This window comes from Hemibagrus wyckioides, linkage group LG18 (genome assembly GCF_019097595.1).
Source record: "Hemibagrus wyckioides isolate EC202008001 linkage group LG18, SWU_Hwy_1.0, whole genome shotgun sequence".
NCBI classification, from domain to species: Eukaryota; Metazoa; Chordata; class Actinopteri; order Siluriformes; family Bagridae; genus Hemibagrus; species Hemibagrus wyckioides.
In genome coordinates, this window is record NC_080727.1 from 9,753,824 (window position 1) to 9,776,853 (window position 23,030).

Here is a 23,030-nt window from a genome sequence, read left to right on the forward strand (position 1 = left end):
AGCCTAATAAACAATAAAGACTCTTCAGGCTCACCTGTCCAGGGTGTACCCCTGCCTTTCACCCAGTGTGTGCTGGGATAGGCTCCAGCAGACCCCCGTAACCCTAATTAGATATAAAGCAGGTATAGAAAATAGATGGATGGATGGACTCTTCAGGCTTGGATGAGAAAGAGCAAAACTTGGTTTTATCTTCAGAAGATGACTTCAGCAATAATCCACCCAAAAGATACCAAACACAAAGCATCAGGCTTGGTTCAGTTGAGTGCAAAGGAGTCCTGTAAAAATCAAAAATTAGCCTCCTTTTTTAAATTTGCATAGCTTCTTAAAATTGCATAGCTTCTTAGAATTGAGTACCCTCTTAGAAATCCCCTTATTTTACCTATCCATCTATTTAATTGATAAACATTTGAATTTAAGCTTCTATAAAACTCTGAGTGAGACACAGTGCTGAGTTGTGTTTGTCTAAGTGATTAATTATCTTTGTATTGTGAGAATTTAGGAGTCCTGACCTCAACCCAATAGAACACCTTTGGGATGAATTAGAGCGGAGAGCCAGCCAGGTCAAAACTGGGACATGTCTTTACATGCACTTGAAATTATTATGGAGTTGGTCCACCCTTTGCAGCTATAACAGCTTCAACTCTTCTGGGAAGGCTTTCCACAAGGTTTAGAAGTGTGTTTATGGGAAAGTTTGACCATTCCACTAGAAGCGCATTTATGAGGTCTGGCACTGATGTTGGACGAGAAGGTCTGGCACACAGTCTCCGCTCTAATCTATCCCAAAGGTGTTCTATCGGGTTGAGGTCAGGACTCTGTGAAGTTCCTTTATCCTAAACTCGCTTATCCATATCTTTATGGACCTTGCTTTGTGCATATCCTGCTATTATAATGTTTAAGCTTAAGTTAAACTAAGTGAACCTTTCAGAAAAATCTCAACATTGGGTCCCTGCCTGGGAACCAACCCCAGGCCATAGCATTTAAAGCCCAAATCATCATGCAACCACCAGACTACCAAGACCGACACCATTTACCAAAGAAATTGCAGCAAGGTTTTAATAAAAGAATTGCTTGTGGAGTGCTTTATTATTTTGAAGGACAGAGGTAATGTTCTGTCTCTCTGATTTATAAACATATAAAATATTCACTTTAAAGTGATTATTTCAGCATATCTGTCCCCAGTTCTCAAACCCTGGCTAGTCATTCTCACAGAGTATGGGTACATGGTCTAACTCTCAATGGCTCTTTCAATGGAATCCTAGGTCTCTTGTTCCTAGGCCTCAGCAAGTACATCATGGTCCTTATCTCTTAGCTTAATAAATAGTGGCAGGTTCATGCAAGTCCCTATTTTCCCATTTGTCAGAGGGGAATTTCCTAAACTCCCAGAGTCTCTGTTTATACACCTTCGTACCTGTGCCTCACTGTAGACATTCAGCAGATGAGCCATTTTCTGCTACAAACAAATTTCAATGCTGCTAGAAACTGCTGCTGCCTTATTTTTATATATGTTTAGAAAATAAAGCTCTAAGAACCACACGGACTGTATACTGGTCGATGCTATTTTTTGTATCTGTCCTGTAGTGTATTGTATTGTCTCTTGTCTTGAACTGTTTACACAAGCTTGCACACATGCACTTTTTATTTGAATATTTTGAATAGGTTTGAATAGGATTTTACTGTTTAGCCTTAGTTCTGTGTCGTTATGTAGCACCAGGATCCTGGAGGCACGTTGTTTCACATCAGATATATATGGTGGGAATGACATTAAAAGCTTCTTGACTTGACTTTTATCAAAAATTCATGTCTTTTCCAGAACAAGGTTGAATAGACAATCTTTTTCCAATTTTTACAGTCTCATGTCCTCATCTCAAGCTTACAGAGAAACATCTAGAATAGACACTCTTCAGCTTAATAGACAAAGTTCTACCTTTGTCCTCCCTCTCTAGGATATCCACGGGATGCATGTAGGCAGCTCTATCACTTGTGATGGCCAAATGTAGAAGAATACTGCTGTATCTGGATGACTGAGTATCCGCTAAGTAGTGCTCTGTGAGCTGGAAGAAAAGCTTAATTATACAGACCACACAACTCATTGATATCAAGCTAAATTTATTGAGAATGCTAGTCATTCTATGATCCCAATGAGCGCATTACTATGCTTGCAAAATGAATGAAAAATGGCTCCTGCTACAGATGCTTGCATTCTTAACCACAGCTGGAAAAGCAGGTCTAATGGAGTTACAGAACTAATGACAACTCAATGGCTAAACCCCAATACTGCAGGCAGAAAAACAGCATTGTCTTAATGTGAGGAGTAAGGCTTGGAGGTCTTGAAAGTAGTACCCCTTTAAAAGGGTGATAATCACCCCTAGATGCTTCCCACAGCATGGGGGCAGTGTACTGTCAGAGAGGCACAGGAATGCAGAGCCCTGGAATGAAGGTAGAACAAATCAGTGAACTGAAACTAACGGTGGTCTAGATCTTTTTAAATTCTTCCCACTTACACACTCCGCCTCAGTGAGAGCAACTCCCTTAAAAAGACGGCATATTGGTGTAGTAGATACACTGTCAAGACAGCACATATGCCAGTTAGTAAGGCATCTACACCCAGTGGTGTCCCAGACATTGAAAAAGTTTGGCAAGGCACAAATATAAATCTTTGCCAACGCAGAAACACATTATCAACTATGGTTCTTCCTGATGGAGTTTATTATGTAGTTTACACCCACCAGGCATAACATTATGAGCACTGAGAGGTGAAGTGAGTAACACTGATTATCTCCTCATCATGGCACCTGTTAGTGGGTGGGATATTTTAGGCAGCAAGTGAACATTTTGTCCTCAAAGTTGATGTGTTAGAAGCAGGAAAAATGGACAAGTGTAAGGATTTGAGTGAGTTTGACAAGGGGCAAATTGTGGTGGCTAGACGACTGGATCAGCATCTCCAAAACTGCAGCTCTTGTGGGGTGTTCCCGGTCTGCAGTGGTCAGTATCTATCAAAAGTGGTCCAAGGAAGGACCAGTGGTGAACCGGCGACAGGGCAGGTCATGGGCAGCCAAGTCTCATTCATGCATGTGGGGAGCGAAGACTGGCCCGTGTGATATGATCCAACAGACGAGCTACTGTTGCTCAAATTACTGAAGAAGTTCTGGTTCTGATAGAAATGTGTCAGAATACACAGTGCATGAGGGGTCAGGGCTGTTTTGGCAGCAAAAGGGGGACCAACAGAATATTAGGTAGGTGGTCATAATGTTATGCCTGATCAATGTATGTTTTTTATTTGTAATATTAGCATTACCCAACCTGACACTAATTCTCTGACAGTAAGCCTCTGTTTCTACATTTTCAATACGAGTTGACAGAGATGTACATTTTTTCTTAAATCTTCACACAGTTTTGAAAACTGAATTCAGTGAAAAGATTTCCACTTGATTTCAAACAAAACTGTCATTCTACACCTGAATTTGTGGGTGTTTCCTAGCTTTAAAAAAATGATAAAACGTTTAAGACACATTTGTGTTGTTTACTAATTTTCAAAAAATGAACAATAAGAGTTGTGGAGAAATTGACCTACTGAGAGGAATAATTTAAAATAGTACAATTTCATGAAGATCATGCAATATATCCAACATATCCATGTGACCTGAGATAACAAAAGTGTACACTTTATTATATTATTAGCAAGACGAACAATTTGAATGGCCCCCAAAATTGAATATGAATACATCCAGGTTTCAAAAGAACATGATTATACAAAGGTTATCATCAAAGCTGTTTCATTTACACAGCATATAATCCACACTATCATTTTTTCAGATTAATTTTTAATTTGGCTGCTATACTTCTATATAGGACAGAGTGTGAGTGTATGTGTAATATATATATATATATTACACACACACACGGATATTAATTATAGTACATTTAATTATTATTGTAACAAGAGAGAAACAAGAAAATTGACATTGGTAAGATTCTATCGTGTCTCACTGCCATAGCCGATTTAATTTCCAGACCAAAAACAAAACAAAAAACCCACATGCTGTTTTGTAGGTAGTTATACTATAAATAATTTAAGAATTATCATCATCATTATAGTCCACTTTTGTTAACTTAAAAAATAAGTCTAAAATTAAATCAGTCAAATATTAATAAACTCCAGAACTATTGGCACCCTACAGGGAAATAAGCAATAATTAATACATACAAAAAAGGTTCATATTTAGTTCTCACAAACAATAAGAGAATACAGTTTGGCTTGATTTCTTTTAAAACTCTCCCATACATCACAACAGGGTTTAACACAGTTGGATATAAAAATACATATACATGTTAAAATACCATGAAGGAACATAATAATAATAATAATACAACAAATCTCTAACAGCTGAAACTTTGGCAGAAAGAGGATTTATGAGCTTTATGTCCACACACATGGTGAAGAGCAAATAAAACCCAAAGTTTCAGAACTGTACAGTTTTTTTTAAACAACGATTAGTTCCCATCTCCAGAACCAGTAAACTATTGGAAAGGAAACCAGATGCTTCCTGAGATAAACCAACAAAATGCAGAACCTATTACTGTGCATTACTGGAACAATCTTTCATATTGTGTTGTTAGACTCCACATGCACTAAACTAGGTTTTATCCTACTCTTCTTTATCTGACCAGTTATCACAGGAAAAAAAAATAGTTAAGTTAATGATAATCTTATAATATTGAGTGTGTTTCAGTTTATACATTAATTTTTGCACAATTCTCAGTAAGAGTGCCAGTAGTTCTGGAGATACAGTAAAACATTATAAACTCTTAAGAATAATTTATCATGAAAAAAAAAAAAAAAGAAGTAAAAAGTAAAAAAAACCAAAAGCACAATCATTTCTGCTTGCAGCAAAACCTCAGTAAAAGGAGTTCCTACACACTGGCTTTCCAGTTGCAGCTGACGGGTTTGTTTTCGAGTGTGTCCGAGATACGTTAAATAAAAGATTGAAGAACCTGATAAATGGTACTTGAGCATTTAAATGATGAACATTACGAGTCAGCCCAGCTTTGCTCCACAATGGCAGAAACTCTCTTCTCATACTCTCGCTTGTTCTCTTGATAGAGTTGTGCCGCCTGACTGTTGGCTGGGCTGTTAGGGTTAGGCTCATCCAGCAAGGACTGCAGGAATGGGAGAAAAGTAGAAATTGTGACTGTTGTGGTTTGCCAAGTCATTTCTGTAATTTCTCACTCACAATAACAGATGATTCAATGTGGTGAAACACAGAAGTCATGATGGTCGGTTGGTCGGTCTCTCTCTCTCTCACATACATACACTATATTGCCAAAAGTATTCGCTCACCTGCCTTGACTCGCATATGAACTTAAGTGACATCCCATTCCTAATCCATAGGGTTCAATATGACGTCGGTCCACCCTTTGCAGCTATAACAGCTTCAACTCTTCTGGGAAGACTGTCCACAAGGTTTAGGAGTGTGTTTATGGGAATTTTTGACTATTCTTCCAGAAGCACATTTGTGAAGTCACACACTGATGTTGGACGAGAAGGCCTGGCTCTCAGTCTCCGCTCTAATTCATCCCAAAGGTGTTCTATCGGGTTGAGGTCAGGACTCCGTGCAGGCCAGTCAAGTTCATCCACACCAGACTCTGTCATCCATGTCTTTATGGACCTTGCTTTGTGCACTGGTGCACAGTCATGTTGGAAGAGGAAGGGGCCAGCTCCAAACTGTTCCCACAAAGTTGGGAGCATGGAATTGTCCAAAATGTCTTGGTATGCTGAAGCATTCAGAGTTCCTTTCACTGGAACTAAGGGGCCGAGCCCAGCTCCTGAAAAACAACCCCACACCATAATCCCCCCTCCACCAAACTTTACACTTGGCACAATGCAGTCAGACAAGTACCGTTCTCCTGGCAACCGCCAAACCCAGACTCGTCCATCAGATTGCCAGATGGAGAAGCGTGATTCGTCACTCCAGAGAACGCGTCTCCACTGCTCTAGAGTCCAGTGGCGGCGTGCTTTACACCACTGCATCCGACGCTTTGCATTGCACTTGGTGATGTATGGCTTGGATGCAGCTGCTCGGCCATGGAAACCCATTCCATGAAGCTCTCTGCGCACTGTTCTTGAGCTAATCTGAAGGCCACATGAAGTTTGGAGGTCTGTAGCGATTGACTCTGCAGAAAGTTGGCGACCTCTTCGCACTATGCGCCTCAGCATCCGCTGACCCTGCTCCGTCAGTTTACGTGGCCTACCACTTCGTGGCTGAGTTGCTGTCGTTCCCAAACACTTCCACGTTCTTATAATACAGCTGACAGTTGACTGTGGACTATTTAGGAGTGAGGAAATTTCACGACTGGATTTGTTGCACAGGTGGCATCCTATCACAGTTCCACGCTGGAATTCACTGAGCTCCTGAGAGCGACCCATTCTTTCACAAATGTTTGTAAAAACAGTCTGCATGCCTAGGTGCTTGATTTTATACACCTGTGGCCACGGAAGTGATTGGAACACCTGATTCTGATTATTTGGATGGGTGAGCGAATACTTTTGGCAATATAGTGTATATATATATATACACACACACACATATATATATATATATATATATTTTTTTTTTTTTTCCCTATGTGCCTCTTTTGATAATCCACTGGCCAATTATTATGCACAATAAGCATTTCACTATTAAATGTTTAGGAATAGTCCTACCATATTATAACCAACAGATTTCGGACTATAACTGGGCCAAAGTATTGTCGGAGAATCAGCTTGTTTGGGAGACTTTTTGCCCTTAAAGTAGAAATTCACTTCCAGAACAAATCATTTCCTCACCCCCTTGTCATCCAAGATGTCTATGTCTTTCTTTCTTCAGTCGTAAAGAAATGATGTTTATTGAGGAAAACATTTCAGGATTTTTCTCCACATAGTGGACTTCTATGGTGCTCGCAAGTTTGATCTTCCAAAATGCAGTTTAAATGCAGCTCCAAGGGGCTTTAAAGGATCCCAGCTGAATAAGAAGGGTCTTATCTAGCGAAAGGATCAGTCATTTTCTTATAAAAAAACAACAAAATCGGATACTTTTTAACCACGAAAGCTCGTCTAGCACTAGGTCTGGGATTCGCGTCCATGACACTGTACTACTTAACCTTGTCAGGTCATGTGTGATGTAGGCGGATCTACAGACCCAGTGTTTACTAATGTGGAGAAGGAGGACCGGTCCGAAGTTGTTGTGTGGAATGACACAAAGTTATGTGTCTTTGTGTCAGTTTTTTGTTTGGTCTTTCTACACGGAGTGGTCCTCCTTCTCCACACTAGTAAAGTCCACTATAATGAGAAATGTCCTGAAATGTTTTCCCTCAAAAAAAAAAAAAAACAATTTCTTCACGACTAAAGAAAGAAAGACGTGAACATCTTGGATGACAAGGGGGTGAGTAAATTATTTGTAGATTTTTGTTCCGAAAGTGAACTTCTCCATTCAGACACTCACAAATGCAGGTGAAGAAAACTGAAAATAATCTCCATTAAAATAAAATGCATTTACCCCATGAATACATACATGAGATGATGCAGAGCTTGTTATTTATTACTCTCGGCATTAACAAAACACTGTAAATCATCTAGATACAGACTCATACTGATTGTGAGTAGGTTTATTTTATTGATAATGAAGGCTCCCTTTTACTAAAAGCTGATTCATGGCAGGTCTGGTAGAAATAACAGAAGTATACAGACTGAATGAATATAAAATGCTGAGGTGATAGAAAACCCACACAATTGGTTCCTGCAGATCTAGACTTGCCTAGGCTTGTTAATAAACAGCAGTGCATAGCTCCTAATTAACCTGTTGTTATAAAGTTGGTGCAAACGTATGTCTATAAAACTATATGGACACATTATCATGCATTAGTATAATACAGCAGTGATCATAACTGTTATGGCGCATTAACATCAGAATGTCTGTGACAGACTGCACTGGATTGTTCTTAGTCCATGTCAATATAAATATCACAGTAACACAGCCACAATGAGTCAGTGAACACGAGGTTTTCCTTCCAGCTGCGAGTTAAACATGTATATTAAAAGCTCAGTGTCAGTTGTTTCAAATAAAGAAGCATTAACTTCACCACAATATTAAATGTTATCCTCATGAATGATCTTAAAAAGATGGATACACACCTGGATAGATGTCAGAATAGAGGATACGTCATATGTAGGACTCCAGCGATTCTGAAGAATGTCTAAACATATACTGCCATCTGCATAAACTGTGAGATAAAACATTTTTTCCGCTAGCACAAAACATATTGTAATTATACATGAATACAAAATGAAGTTAAAGACAATATGAGCTCACTAGCATGACAGCTTCACTCAGAGTGTAAATTATTAAAAAAAAAACACAGCTGCCGTCTACTCAGTCCTAATAAAAGGTACTAAAAACTGCATTTGGCAAGTTTATACTTCAAACAATATAATCATGAAATATAAGTAATCATGCAAACAATAAATATGCAATATAAGTAACATTTTAGAGCAAAGAACCAGCATATTAGCTAATAAGCTAATATGGAGTAGTGCTGGGTGAGATCATTAAATACACTCATCAAACATTTATACTGTATATACTAATACTATGCACTACTAATACTCAAATGCACATGGAATTCCACAAATTCCACAAAACTCCTTTGAGATTCCGGTCCATACTGACATGGTCAATTCTTGCAGGTTTTTCACATGCACTTCCTGCTGCAAATCTCCAGCTCTACCACCTCCCAAAGGTGTTCTATTGGATTCAGACTTGGTGCTTGTGAAGGTCAGTGAGTAACACTGAACTCATTATCAGTATAGGATGATTTTGGTTTGTGATAAGGTGCATTATAATGCTGAAAATAGCCATTAGAAGATGAAGGGATGGACATGGTCAGCAGCAAATACTCAGACAGTCTGTGGCATTCAAGTGATCATTGTTATTAATGACCCAAGATGTGCCAAGAAAACATTCCTCACACCATTACACCACCTCCACCAGCCTGTACTGTTAACACAAGACAGGTTGGGTCCATGGATTTATGATGTCAGTATCAAATTATGACTTTGTTTTCTTTATTTCACCATACTGAGTAAACTCTGTTGTTCACGAGATCAGCGAAATTGCTAAAACCAGCCTGCCTGTCACCGACTCTCATCCCACAATCAAATCATTCTCATGGTTGATGTGAACATTACCCGAAGCTGTTGGCCTGTATCTGCATCATTTAATGCACTGCACTGCAGCCACATGATTAATGGATTAGACAACTGCATTAATATTTACACAGATCAGAGATAACATTATGACCACCTGCCTAATATTGTGTAGGTCCCCCTTTTGCTGCCAATACAGCCCTTACCTGTTGAGGCATGGACTCCACTAGATCCCTGAAGGTGTGCTCAGGTATCTGGCACCAAGATGTTAGCAGCAGATCCTTTACATCCTGTGGGGGCCCCACCTCACAATTTACAGGACTTAAAGGATACTTTTGATAGATACTGACCACTGCAGACCGGGAACACCCCACAAGAGCTGCAGTTTTGGAGATGCTCTGATCCAGTCGTCTAGCCATCACAATTTGGTCCTTGTCAAACTCTCTCAAATCCTTACGCTTACCCATTTTTCCTGCTTCTAACATCAACTTTGAGGACAAAATGTTCACTTGCTGCCTAAAATATCCCACCCACTAACAGGTGCCATGATGAGGAGATCATCAGTGTTATTCACTTCACCTCTCACTGCTCATAATGTTATGCCTGATCAGTGTACTTTTCACAGCAATAAAGAGCAAAGAAATGAGTGACCTCACTGCAAGGTATTTAGAGGAGGTGTGAACTACACATTTCAGTGCTCATAATGTTATGCCTGATCAGTGTTCTCATTCAATGTATAGCATGTATCTCAAAAATGAAATAAAGCACAGGAAACAGTTACTCACCATTTGGGTGGAACATTTTGGAGATAAATCGAACTGTAGGAGGTTTATTCGGATATTCTTCTGAAAATTCTATCACAAGTTTAAAAGTTCCTGCAAGAGTATACACAAGTCACCTTACAGAGAATACATTTTGTGCATAGGCTAAAACATTAAGATACATTAACGTTATGTATAATGATAATTACTACAGTTACTAGAGTTTTTCTGTATGCAGGCAAATTACATGAGGCACTGATACTTCCACATTATTAGATAATGATACTAAACAGTAGAATGACCCAAGACTGAATGACACCACTACAATGAAAATGCATTTCCCACACACTGAGGTTTCATCAGTCTCTTGTGGCTCCTCATTCTGCACAACTACATAATACCTCAGTAATGCAGAATTATTTTAAAAGATCATAGTGAATGCTGTGCCAACTCTCATGCCTTCCAACAGAACTAGGTATTAAAATGTACTTAATGTAATGAAGAAGCAAACAAAATCTTACCATCCTCAAAAGGTGTTCCTACAGGTCTGGGAAATAAATCAAAAGTTACTTATATAGATCAGTATAGTATAGATCAATTCTTGTGTTTTATTTATCACAATACACAGTTTGGTTAATGAACAAGAATAAATATGTTTTACTACTCACCCAAAAATAACGGCATTCCACAGCATGATATTGTTTTCGGAGGGAGCACCACTCACACCAGTTGGTGGGTCTTCTTGAAGTCTAATGAACAATATGCAAACATGAACTTATAAACAGTCATGCTATACACATACAACTGAGTGGTCCTCACCAAATTCTATAAAGAAATAAATCATCTCAGGACCAAGGAGACAACAACAAAAAAGTCTAACATCCAGAAACCAGGTGGTATAACACAGATCAGGCATAACATTATGACAGGTGAAGTGAATAACACTGATTATCTCCTCATCATGGCACCTGTTAGTGGGTGGGATATATTAGGCAGTAAGTGAACATTTTGTCCTCAAAGTTGATGTGTTAGAAGCAGGAAAAATGGACAAGCATAAGGATTTGAGCGAGTTTGACAAGGGACAAATTGTGATGGCTAGAGCACTGGATCAGAGCATCTCCAAAACTGCAGCTCTTGTGGGGTGTTCCCGGTCTGCAGTGGTCAGTATCTATCAAAAGTCCTGTAACTTACAAGACTTAAAGAATCTGCTGCTAACATCTTAACATCTACAGCACACCTTCAGGGATCTAGTGGAGTCCATGCCTTGAGAGGTCAGGGCTGTTATGGCAGCAAAAGGGGGACCAACATGATATTAGGCAGGTGGTCATAATGTTATGTTTGATTGGTGTATATAATAATATGATAAGTATTAAGTAAAAATAATATGTATACCCTATCATTAACGAAAAAGTTGAACCACTTTTAGCAAAAATAAACTAAATCTTTTCTGTAGAAGGTTTTGTAGAATTTCTCACATTCATGTTACTGTCTCATAATTCATTCATGTTTGGGTGTATTTATTTATGAACAGCTCTCTTAAGATCCTGCCACAGCATCTCAGCATGACTGAGGTTTTCAGTATTTGACTTTTGGAGTTTGTTATTCTAACACCTTGATTTGTTTCCATCTTTAGCAATTCAGATGTTGATTTGCTGGTGTCTTTGGGATTACTATCCTGTTGCATGGTCAAATTTCAGCCCAACTTAAGCTGCTGGACAGATGGCCTCACATATATCTCAAGAATATTCTACTTAAAAAATGGAATTTTTTACTTTTGAATATTCTAAATGCTAAGCAGATTTCATCACTGTCTCAAAAACTGCAGGGTCCTGTGGATGCAAAACAATTACAAATCATCACTCCTCAATCATGATTCTTCACAGTTGGTATGGGGCGTTTGTGGTGATGAGCTGTATTGGTTTTCACCAAAAAATGTGACGTGTATGCTAACAGCTCCACCCTGGTTTCATCAGTCCAAAAGACACATTTTTCCAGATGTTTTGTAACTTATTCAGATGCAACTTTGTAAACCTAAAATCAGTCATTTTCTTGGAGAGTTTTCCTAGCCACCCTTCCATGAAAGCCAAACCTGTTCAGCCCTTTTCTGTGCTCTCATGACCATAAACATTTAATACACTTACAGAAGCCTGTAGGCCACATGATGTCACTCTTGGGTATTTCTTTAAAAATCTGTGAGCATTACATGGTCTGACCATGGACTGAAATTGCTTGGATGCCCACTCCTGGGAAAACTGGCAACTGTTTTGAATCCTTGTCTTTGCAGAATGATGAATTTCAGATAGTTTGGAGATGGCCTTATAACCCTTCTCAGATGGACAGTCATGACTGATATTCTTTCTTCTTTGCATTATACTGAGGAAAACCATACAGCTACACTTGATGATTCATTTTTGTGCATTTGTGTGATTGTGATCTCATTAATACTACCTGACTGCACATTACTCTCTTATTTATTGTGTAATTAATACATTTGTACTGTAGTTTTATACACCTGAATTCTGAATGTTGGTTTATTGTTTGGGACAAAATGACTACATGATGAAATCTTTTTTGTTGTCATCTAAGGTTATTTGTTGGTTTACAGAAGTTGTTATTGAGGACCTGATAAAGTAAATAAATTAAACTGAAGGACGGTTTACTTTCTATTTCTTATTACTGTGTATATCTGTGGTTCTAACATGAATAACCACCAGGGATGGTGAATATCTTCAGGACACGAATTTATGTGCACATGCACACAGATGCTGAAACCAGTGAATGATGTCACAAAGTGACCTAATGATGTAGTCATACTATACACCCACCAGGCGTAACATTATGTTGTCATACTCTTATCACATGAACTGGCATCATATTATACACCCACCAGGCATAACATTATGACCACCTGCCTAATATTGTTTGTGTCCCACTTTTGTTGCCAAAACAGCCCTGACCCGTCATGCACTGTGTATTCTGACACCTTTCTGTCAGAACCAGCATTAACGTCTTCAGCAATTTGAGCAACAGTAGCTCATCTATCCACATGCATCAATGAGCCTTGACCACCCATGACCCTGTCTCTGGTCCAACTTGAACTACTTTTGACAGATACTGACCACTGCAGACCGGGAACACCCCACAAGAGCTGCAGTTTTGGAGATGCTCTGATCCAGTCGTCTAGCCATCACAATTTGGCCCTTGTCAAACTCGCTCAAGTTCTTATGCTTGCCCATTTTTCCTGCTTCTAACACATCAACTTTGAGGACAAAATGTTCACTTGCTGCCTAATATATCCCACCCACTAACAGGTGCCATGATGAGGAGATCATCAGTGTTACTCACTTCACTTCTCAGTGCTCATAATGTTATGCCTGATCGGTGTATTTCCATGGAACATTCATGCAGAGTTCTTGTTGGGTCTGCATTGGTTCAGAATGACAGGAAACCCTGGGGGTTATCTGTTGTTCATTGGAGCACAGTTCTATAGAAAATAGCAATGTATTTCATGCCTCTTAACAACATGGGGTGGTGAAGATCACCCGGATAACATACAGTCAGATCCAGAATTAATGGCACCCTTAGTAAAGATGAGCATGTTTGTTTTAGTTAAGTTAATTAGCGTACTAATGACTGTAAATGGAGTAAGATTCTAAAATAATTAGATTTATATTTTTTTTAAAAAACACAAAGCCAATGTACCACAATTACTGTTCATCCCTAGAAATTGTTAGCATTTTGATATAAAATATATGATTGTTATTCTGTATGTATAAAAAAAAAATCCCCACTATTAAGTACAATGAAGGATCTGTGTTGGATTTGGGGATGTTTTTCCTCCAAATGGCCTCGAAGTTTACATGGAATTCATAAGATACCAGGAGATTTAAATGAAATCTCTGCCAAGAACCTGGACATGGGTCATGGTTGACTTTCAGAGCAGGACAATATTCCAATCATATGCAATTCCACACAAACACACACACAAAGTTCAGATTTCTTTTAAGGACCACTAGAAGTTCTCAATCAGTGAAAGCAACCTATTGGTTCACAAAAAATATGAGAGATGGTGCTCCATCATAGTGCAAGCGCTTCCATATACACCTTCAGCATATACGGGGACTCTGCAGTTTGGCTAGAACTCTAAGAACCAGTATATCGTATATAACTGTACACAAGAGATGGGGTGCACTCCACCCACAGACGTTTTCACCAGAGTGCACTAGGGATACTAGGGATTCGTACAATCAGGAGTGTGCCCTGGATTTCCGGGCCATAGTGCTCAACCCACAGGTGCAGGTAAACTGGCCAAGGATGCTAAATATCTGTCCATTTCAGACAGATGTACTTATGGAACATGGTCCACACTAGACAACATGAGGGGACCCACCTCAAGCTAATTCCCACTAACCCTAGACTCAAGGTGTGCATGAGATCCGACATGGGTAGAAGGCAAGAAGAAAGAAGTCTGTGACAACGATATTTTTTGTCAAATATACATGTCATACGTTCATCAGTTCACTGGAAGTCTGCGCATGCGTGAGCACGAGCCCCCCAAAAAAAGGGTATCCAGGTGATCCTCATCGACTATGAGAGATGAAATAAAAATAATTTCTCGTTTCACTTGTTTAGTTAACACAGAGACTAGTATTTGGGTATACTACACACAAAACAAGTTAAGCAGAACAGTTTGTTCAGACTGTTATTTAATTTATTACAATTACACTACCTAGCTACCTATATATAGCCAGCTAGCTTGCTGAACCTCCCGCTTACATGGCACACATTTGGATAAAAAAAAAAACGCAAAAAGAAACCCAAAAATAAACTCAAGCATCAGAACAAGTCGTGTTTAGCGTGATATAGCGGTACACTACGAGCTAGTTAGCCTCACAAGGAGCAGACGGCTAGCTTAACGAGCTATCTCAGTGTTAAACAGCTAACAGCAATACTGGAGGAAAAAGATAAACCCACACCAAACATATGTGTGAAAGATACCTTTTGAAGTCCCTCATTAAACGCCTCCTTGCCGGGGTAGACATGGCGGGGTTTTTATTTAGTCATAAAACGTGTAGGAGTGATAAAAGGACAGATTCAGAGAGTCAGCTCTAGGTGCCGTGTTTCTTTCTTCCAAACAACAAGTGACGTCATAGATCCCTGGGCCAGGAAGATGGCAGGGCTTTTTTTTTTTTTTTTTTTTTTTTTAACTTACTATGAGGCGAGATAACTCGGATTTATTTCAACATTTCCTCAATGCTTTTGTTCAGTTGCGGTTCCACAAAATGGGTCAGCCCCAAACTCTGCTCATTTACTATCACAACATATGATTTGTTTGCTTCGTGCCATGTTAGTTCAAATCATTAGTTTATCTTGATAAATTCTATTGGTCAAGCCTCGTGTTTTCGTAGCGCCATCGGGCAGAAACCATACCCGGGAATAATGTTCCACCTTAGTGCATGGCATGTATACTCATCATCATCATCATCATCATCATTTTAAGTTTGCAAAAAAAAAAAAAAAAAAGCAGCAGAGTAGGTGCATTCAGTGTTCAGCCTACTGGTGCCAACAGTGTTACGGGCCAAACAGATCTTATGGTTTTATCTAACCATGTGGCAGAAGATTCAGGTCAAAAGCTTTAGTTCACATCAAACACCAGAATAAGAAAAAAAAAAAAAAAAAAAGTCATCCCATTGACCTTCATCCAGACATGGTTGACTGGTTTGAGCGGACACAAAAGATCCAGCACTCTACAAGTACGGTGAGCTGAAATGCATCAAAGAACGCACGTGTTGAACCTTGAGGTGGATGGGCTACAGTAGTAGAACAACCTGAGGTTACAGTGAACACAGACTTGCCAACACAGGACAGCTTAATATTTGAAAAACACCAGGGAATTTTTAAAAATTATTATATACACCGATCAGGCATAACATTACCTGCTTAATATTGTGTTGGTTCCCCTTTTGCTGCCAAAACAGCCCTGACCCATCATGCACTGTGTATTCTGACACCTTTCTATCAGAACCAGCATTAACTTCTTCAGCAATTTGAGCAACAGTAGCTCGTCTGTTGGATCGGATCACACGGGTCAGCCTTTGCTCCCCACGTGCATCAATGAGCCTTGGCCGCCCATGACCCTGTTGCCGGTTCACCACTGTTCCTTCCTTGGAACACTTTTGATAGATACTGACCACTGTAGACCGGGAACACCCCACAAGAGCTGCAGTTTTGGAGATGCAGATGCTCTGATCCAGTCGTCTAGCCATCAAAATTTGGCCCTTGTCAAACTCGCTCAAATCCTTACGCTTGTCCATTTTTCCTGCTTCTAACACATCAACTTTGAGGACAAAATGTTCACTTGCTGCCTAATATATCCCACCCACCCACATGCCACCCATGCCATGATGAGGAGATAATCAGTGTTATTCACTTCACCTGGCAGTGCTCATAATGTTATGCGTAATTGGTGTACAACTGTCCAGTTTCACTGATCCTTTGCCCAGTGTATCGTCAGATTCCTCTTTGCATCTTCAGTAACTGATTTATCCTTGTCAGGGTCACCAGTTTTTTTAACTGCATTGACTTTCTTCATTGAAGCCAACGTGTACCAAAGCACATAAACATCTGGGCGGGGATCAGCCAGCTGGTAATCACTTTCACACAGTGCTTGAGAGCCCTCACTTGATATAGATCCAAATGGTCACATTCTTGTCTATAAGAACACATACAATTCTGTATTAATATCTAGCAGGAATATTGTTATACTATTAAACTTTATTTGAATTTCAGTCCCCAATACAGACACTGCATGTCAACTGATAACTTGTTTGGCCATAGTGATGGCCAATAAAAAGTGCTCTGAAGCAAAAACCCTGTTGCATCTGTATCTCAAATACAAATTACCATTTGTAATGGTAATAATGGTTCAACAGTGATTAAATGTTAGCATGTTAAGCAACATTTATGTAAATTGTCATCTTTTACATCTTTACTTCATGAGGGTGTGCCAGTGTACACATGCCTGGACCCTTGCTTAATGATGGCACATGTATTCACAGCCACAGTAAACATATCAAACTGCAAGTACACTCTTTGTACTGCTTCATCACTTTGCATATATACTGACACCAAACAGATATTTCATCATAGTTTATTGAGAAACTATGCCAATGGTGTATATGTCTTGTCCAGTACAAAGTTTTTGGAATTTCATGCACATTATAATACTGGGAATTATGTCAGATGCTATCCAGGGAATCAAGACCAAGATCATTCTGCTTATGTCAGATGTCATTCTGGGCATTATGCCTAAATTGTTTTGCTATTTTTGTGAACATTTTCCCTCCCTTCAATCACAGCTGCATTTAGCAGCTGTGGCATCACTGGCATGCTCCTCTGTCCTTAGCAACCTCAGACCATCTGGAGGCTTTGGTGCAACAAAGGGCGCACAAATGTGTGGTGCTTACTGCTAGCAATTATTCTGCTAATGGAAACAAATGAAACTTAATATTCACATGCCAGAAAAAGACTTTGGCTCTGGTAAGGTATGTAAGCTCTAAGCACACTTGCTTAGGAAATGACAATCCATTTACATCAAGCTTTTATCTTTAGTCAGCTGGAGTAAGAGGCAGCTGAGCAGGGATTCTGTGAAGCAGTGTGCATCTGAAACACCTAGATCAGTAGTATACATAATCTACATATCTGACTATGAATAGTTGGGAATAGTTGAGCTCGGTTGCTCAAGATGATCTTGCAACAGATTTTATAATGTAAATGCTATGATACTGGCAGTGAATATGTTTTTTTAAATGTGGCACAATGACTCTAGTTAGTTTAATATTTATTACAATTAACAATAATGAAATATACTAATAAGAGAAAAGGGAGTATGTATGATGTCTTGGTGGGTTTCAGTAAATTCTGGTACCTTATGTTACCTCATCTTTACTATGGTACAGAAATGAAGGATACAGAACCAGTTTTCGCAGAACACACAAAATGTGTTAATCATGATGTACATTTGACATGGTTGATGTGTGACAGTCTTTTACACATCAGTTTTCACATCAACTCTTTCGTAAACCTCATAGCGAAGAATATTCAGCAAAAATCATTCTAAAATTTACTAACATACTTTTAAAGCAAACCTTTTGAATAATTAAACTTGTGGTTAAACACATTGATATTGTCAGGGCTCCACATATACAAAATTATAGTGGTGTAGTGATACAGCTCTCTATATCAAAAGGTGGCAGTATTGTCTGCTTGCAATCCGAGAAGGAAAAAAGTACACATCCTGCAGGTTAACATCAGACACAGAAAGGATCAGCTATCTGTTCCTACTGTGTTGTATGATGGTTATTGGCTTCAGTACAAACATTACTATTCGGTTGTGTGATATCATTTTATTTTCCCTACACAATATTACAATGGCATTTTCCCAAATGAATATTGTGCTGGATCAACCAGCCCTGCTCTTTCAACACATAATCAACAGTTGTGATGTGAGCTGAAGATCCATACTGAGTGAAAAATACCCGCTTCATCAAAGTTCAAAGTTCAAGTTCCTGCTTCATCACATCAAAGTTGATGTGTTAGAAGCAGGAAAAATGGGCAAGCGTAAGGATTTGAGCGAGTTTGACAAGGACCAAATTGTGATGGCTAGGCGATTGAATCAGAGCATCTCCAAAACTGCAGCTCTTGTGGGGTGTTCCCTGCAGTGGTCAGTATCTATCAAAAGTGGTCAGTATCTATCAATAGCTCACAGTAATATATGTCTAACTCTTACATCAACTACTACCTCATGAGCCATAAATATTTACATTTCTAGTAGCTTTTAATAATCTAGTTACAATTAAGAGGCTTTAAGTAATTTCATACTTACATTATACTCATATCTGTTGTTAAATTTGTATTGTTAAAATGTAACTCGTCATTGACATTTCCATTGCAGGCCCCTTGCAATGCCGCTACTAACCTCTAGGGGAACCCTACTCCCTACAGCAAAGAAAATGGACAGCAGGGGAGTTATTTACTAGAGCTCCAAACTATAGTCAAGTTAAGTAAAGAAGCTTTTATTGTCATTTCAACCATATATAACTGACGCAATACACAGTGAAATGAGACACCGTTTCTCCAGGATCCTGGTGCTACATAAAACAACACAGAACAACACAGAGCTATGGACTGAAAGGAGTTATGCTAGCTACATAAAGTGTAACATGTGCAAACAGTATGAGACAAAAGACAGTGCAAACAGACAAAACAACACAAAACAATACAGGACAGATACACAAGATACACAATATAAACAGAATAGCACCGACCAGTATACATTTTTGTTTGTTTACAGTTCTCCTATTTTTGCTTATTTTTTACACTGGGTTCTTGTAAACACATACAACAATATTTCTGTTTAGTAGCAGGTTTAAGATGGAATGGCTTAAGAAGCAGGTTTAAGATGGAATGAAACCTTGTTACTAATTTTTGGAGATCACAGAAATCACAGAACTGGAAATGTAGACATAAACATTTTGTTATTTATTAACTTCACCATTCATCTAGACAAACTCCATTCAGAGCAGAGATGAGATCATCACATCTTCCAGCAAACCTTTGGAAGAGGTTTATAACTGCAACTAGTGATCTAGTGCAGATCTGCCACTGCAGGCTCCGTGTTAATGATGTCAGAAATACCTTGAAAGTGGGCTGTGTTTCTACTGTGTGGGGGGATCTCCTCTAATTAAGCAACAGAGTATCTTAAGTTCTAAGGAACATTTACACCTGCACCATTGAGAGCATCCAGACAGGAAGCATCACAGCCTGCTTTGGGAACAACACCTAGCAGGATTGGCGAGCTCTCCAGAGGATGGAGTGATCAGCTGAGCGAATCGTCTGAACTGAGCTCCTTGATCCACAGTCTATCTACAACAACCGGTGCTGGACCAAGGCCAGGAAGATAATGAAGTACTTGAGCCATCTTAACAATGGCCTCTTTTTTCTGTTCACAGAGAGAATGAGAAAGCGCTTCTTCTGCAGGCCCTCAACCAGGACAACACCTAGGACTATTTATACATAGGCATATAAATACAGACCCTGGATTTCTGTGCACAACACCCACACACCCAACATTCCTGTCAATATACATGGCATATCTTGTATTTATAAATATTTATTGTGTTGTTAGCTTTTTCACTGCAACTACCTCAGCACAGCATTGTTTTGCACATATCTGCACTTTATAACACATACAATAATATTTATTTATATTATATTTATATCACATTTTTTGTCATTTATATTTTATATCTCTTACATTTATATTTTTATAATTTTTTTTGTATTTGTACATTCATTTTATGTAATTTCTTATTGCATTTTATGCAAGTTCTTATTTAAGTTACCAGGCATTTCACTAAATGTCATATTGTGTATGTTTGTGTGCGGCCAATAAAATTTGACTTGATTTCATTTAATTTTGATCTATGCCAGTGCCAAATGAGAGTGCCCTTAGTGTCTGAATCTCCCAAATACTCCATCATTCCTGAACTGCCATGCTATGAAAACAACCTTCATGTCTCATGATCAGGGACAGAAATTTTAACACCGGCCCTTAGCAGATAAGACGAGACCCCTGTTTAATGACTTCTCAATGTAAAGAGTCCTGCTTCATTTGATGATTTGTTTCTACAGAATCCATCTCAGTAACAATAACATCCCAGGTATCAAGAAGTACTCATTTACTGTTCCACCTCATATATCCAATGAGTGTGCAATATAGCTTTTGCTTCTAGCTTTTTTTCCAATACAACACCATTATTGTTCTTACATATATTCTTATATGATACCCCCCTTCTCTTCACTTTGCACACCTAGACTTATGAATTTATACAAAAGTTATCTAATGACACTTAATGTGAGGTGTATTTATGAGATCATGGAAGAGGAGTTCAGGAGCTTGGTGGACAACTTTGTGGACTGGCATCAATAGAACCATCTCCAACCAAATGTCAGGAAGACAAAAGATCTCCTGATGGATCCCCTCATGCTCCTGTCATCATCCAAGCTGAGTCCATCGAGGTGATACATACTATATTCAGTAGGTTTACTATTATATGGTATCTACACTGATTAGCTATAACATTAAAACCATTGACAGTTGAAGTGAATAACTCGCATTATCTTTAGTTTATTCTCACTTTATTTATTATGTGTATTTGTCTTTATATACGCTGCTGGAATGCCCCAGTTGTTTTTTTAGCTTTTCTCCAAAACTACAAATTTTCCTTTCATTATTTTTCATTTTATTTTATTTTTTCCCACAGCTCCCACACTGATGACACAGAGCCATAATTATGGCCAATATAGATGCACATTGTTAAATACTTGTTATTAGGTACATGTAGACTATTGCAATTTCCACATTCACAATCTCTCCAGAAACACTCTAGGCTTTATCCTGCTGTTCCATCATTACGTGTGAGACAATTGGCTGAGACAATTGTCAATTTCCCCTGAGTACGTGGACACACTAGTTATGAAAATAATCTCAGTTCCACAAACTGTAATATTCTAAATGACCCACTTTTCTCTGATTGTTGCACCATAGTCTTGGGTTTAGACAATAAAAGAAAAAGTGTGATCTCTTCAACCGGTCTTCTAAGGACATTCTTCATGATCAAACCCAGATCAAACTCTATCACCCAGATGATTCTGGATTCCTTTTAAAGTCTGGTTTCTCTTAAAGATTATTCCTCATATCGTCTCAGCGAGTTTTTTTTCCTTGGCATTGTTGCCTCCCCCCAAAATCTTTTTCAGAATTTTTATATTTCTGTGAATTTGCTTTGAGTCAATGTCCATTGTTAAAAGCTCTTTACATATAAAATGGCTAAAAGTGGCTCTGGATGTTTAATCACTGTATATAATGTACTAGCAATCCTGCCCTTATTGTATGACAGCTATTGTTCTTATTAAAAATACATAAAAAGAGGAAAAGACATCACACTGCTGAAATTCAAACTGTGCGGAGATGCTTCCCGTTGGTTCACATATTACAACATGGGCATAAATGGACAGTGGTAAGTGGTAGTGGAAGTGGTTCAGGCTCTGGATTGTTAAACAGAAGGTCAGGGTCACTGCTAAGCTGCTGTTATTGGGCCCTTAACCCCGTCTGCTCCAGGAGTGCTGCATCATGGCTGACCCTATGCTCTGACTCCAATTGTTCTGTAATGTACATGTGATGAAGATAAAGGCTTTTTTTTTTATCATGATACGGGTGTGCAAACTGCAAGGCTTTCCAAAGTTACACCTTAGACGGAAAATGAATGATCCCCAGTGTAAACAAATAAATTCTTTACTGCAGTCAGTACATTGCTCTTTTTTCTATTCGTTCTTTCTACTGCAGTGATACACAAGACTTTTTTTTTTATTATTTGACATGCAGGACCTATCTTTTTCTCAGTGACCCAGTTTGCTGTTTGTTTCGAACTCATGAAAAAAGCAAGTCAACTGGCGTGTGCAGCCTAGAGTATGTGAATATGGTTACTAAGCAACCAAACCACACTGATGATAGCAAAGACTTTAGGTGATGGTGGTAACTAGGCTACTGTTATATATGTCAGATCCTTATACTGCTCACTTCCAAATGTCTAATTAAATGATCAGAAATTCATTGCGATCTCAGACAGGCGGATGAATTTATCAGGTGGTGTTGTTTGCTCTACCAGCATATAGTTAAAGACAATTTATTTTGCATGCAATTTTATTCAAAACCAAAATCATGCCATGTACTGAAACAGGACTCACATTTAGATAGACTGTGCTTCTTTTACAAATAAATTTTAAATAAAATAAAAAATAAATAAAATAGATTTTTTTTTAATTACCCTGTAATTTGTCAGTTTACAGAGAATTTCTTTGATTGCATATTTGCCATCAATCTTTGGTATCTTTTATATTTTTCTAGTTCTATGTAAATAAATTCTGCTTGTATATGAATTTACTATTACAAGAAAATCACCATCAAGATCATTTTTCACTGCATTTCGGCTTGAGTATTGTTTTTTATGCTTTAGGTATGTTCCTCAGGA

General features: G+C 38.6%; 1 protein-coding gene across 1 annotated transcript; it reads right to left on the reverse strand.

Annotated features, from left to right (window-relative positions):
* Nucleotides 1-3,641: 3,641 nt before the first annotated feature.
* LOC131369337 (ubiquitin-conjugating enzyme E2 B) lies at nucleotides 3,642-15,100 on the reverse strand. Its single transcript, XM_058415929.1, has 6 exons — nucleotides 14,941-15,100; nucleotides 10,611-10,691; nucleotides 10,464-10,489; nucleotides 9,967-10,056; nucleotides 8,171-8,259; nucleotides 3,642-5,157 (listed from the first exon to the last, which is right to left on the reverse strand). Exons 1-6 carry the CDS (start codon nucleotides 14,982-14,984, stop codon nucleotides 5,029-5,031), a joined length of 459 nt encoding a protein of 152 aa, XP_058271912.1. The 5' UTR covers nucleotides 14,985-15,100; the 3' UTR covers nucleotides 3,642-5,028.
* Between the last annotated feature and the right edge of the window lie 7,930 nt (nucleotides 15,101-23,030).

Coding starts and splice junctions, on each gene's coding strand:
- LOC131369337 (XM_058415929.1), bottom strand. CDS start 14,984: ATGTCTACCCCGGCAAGGAGGCGTTTAATGAGGGACTTCAAAAG. Junction 10,057..10,463: donor AGGAACACCTTTTGAGGATG/GTAAGATTTTGT, acceptor ATACTCTTGCAG/GAACTTTTAAACTTGTGATA. Junction 8,260..9,966: donor CAAAATGTTCCACCCAAATG/GTGAGTAACTGT, acceptor TTTATCTCACAG/TTTATGCAGATGGCAGTATA.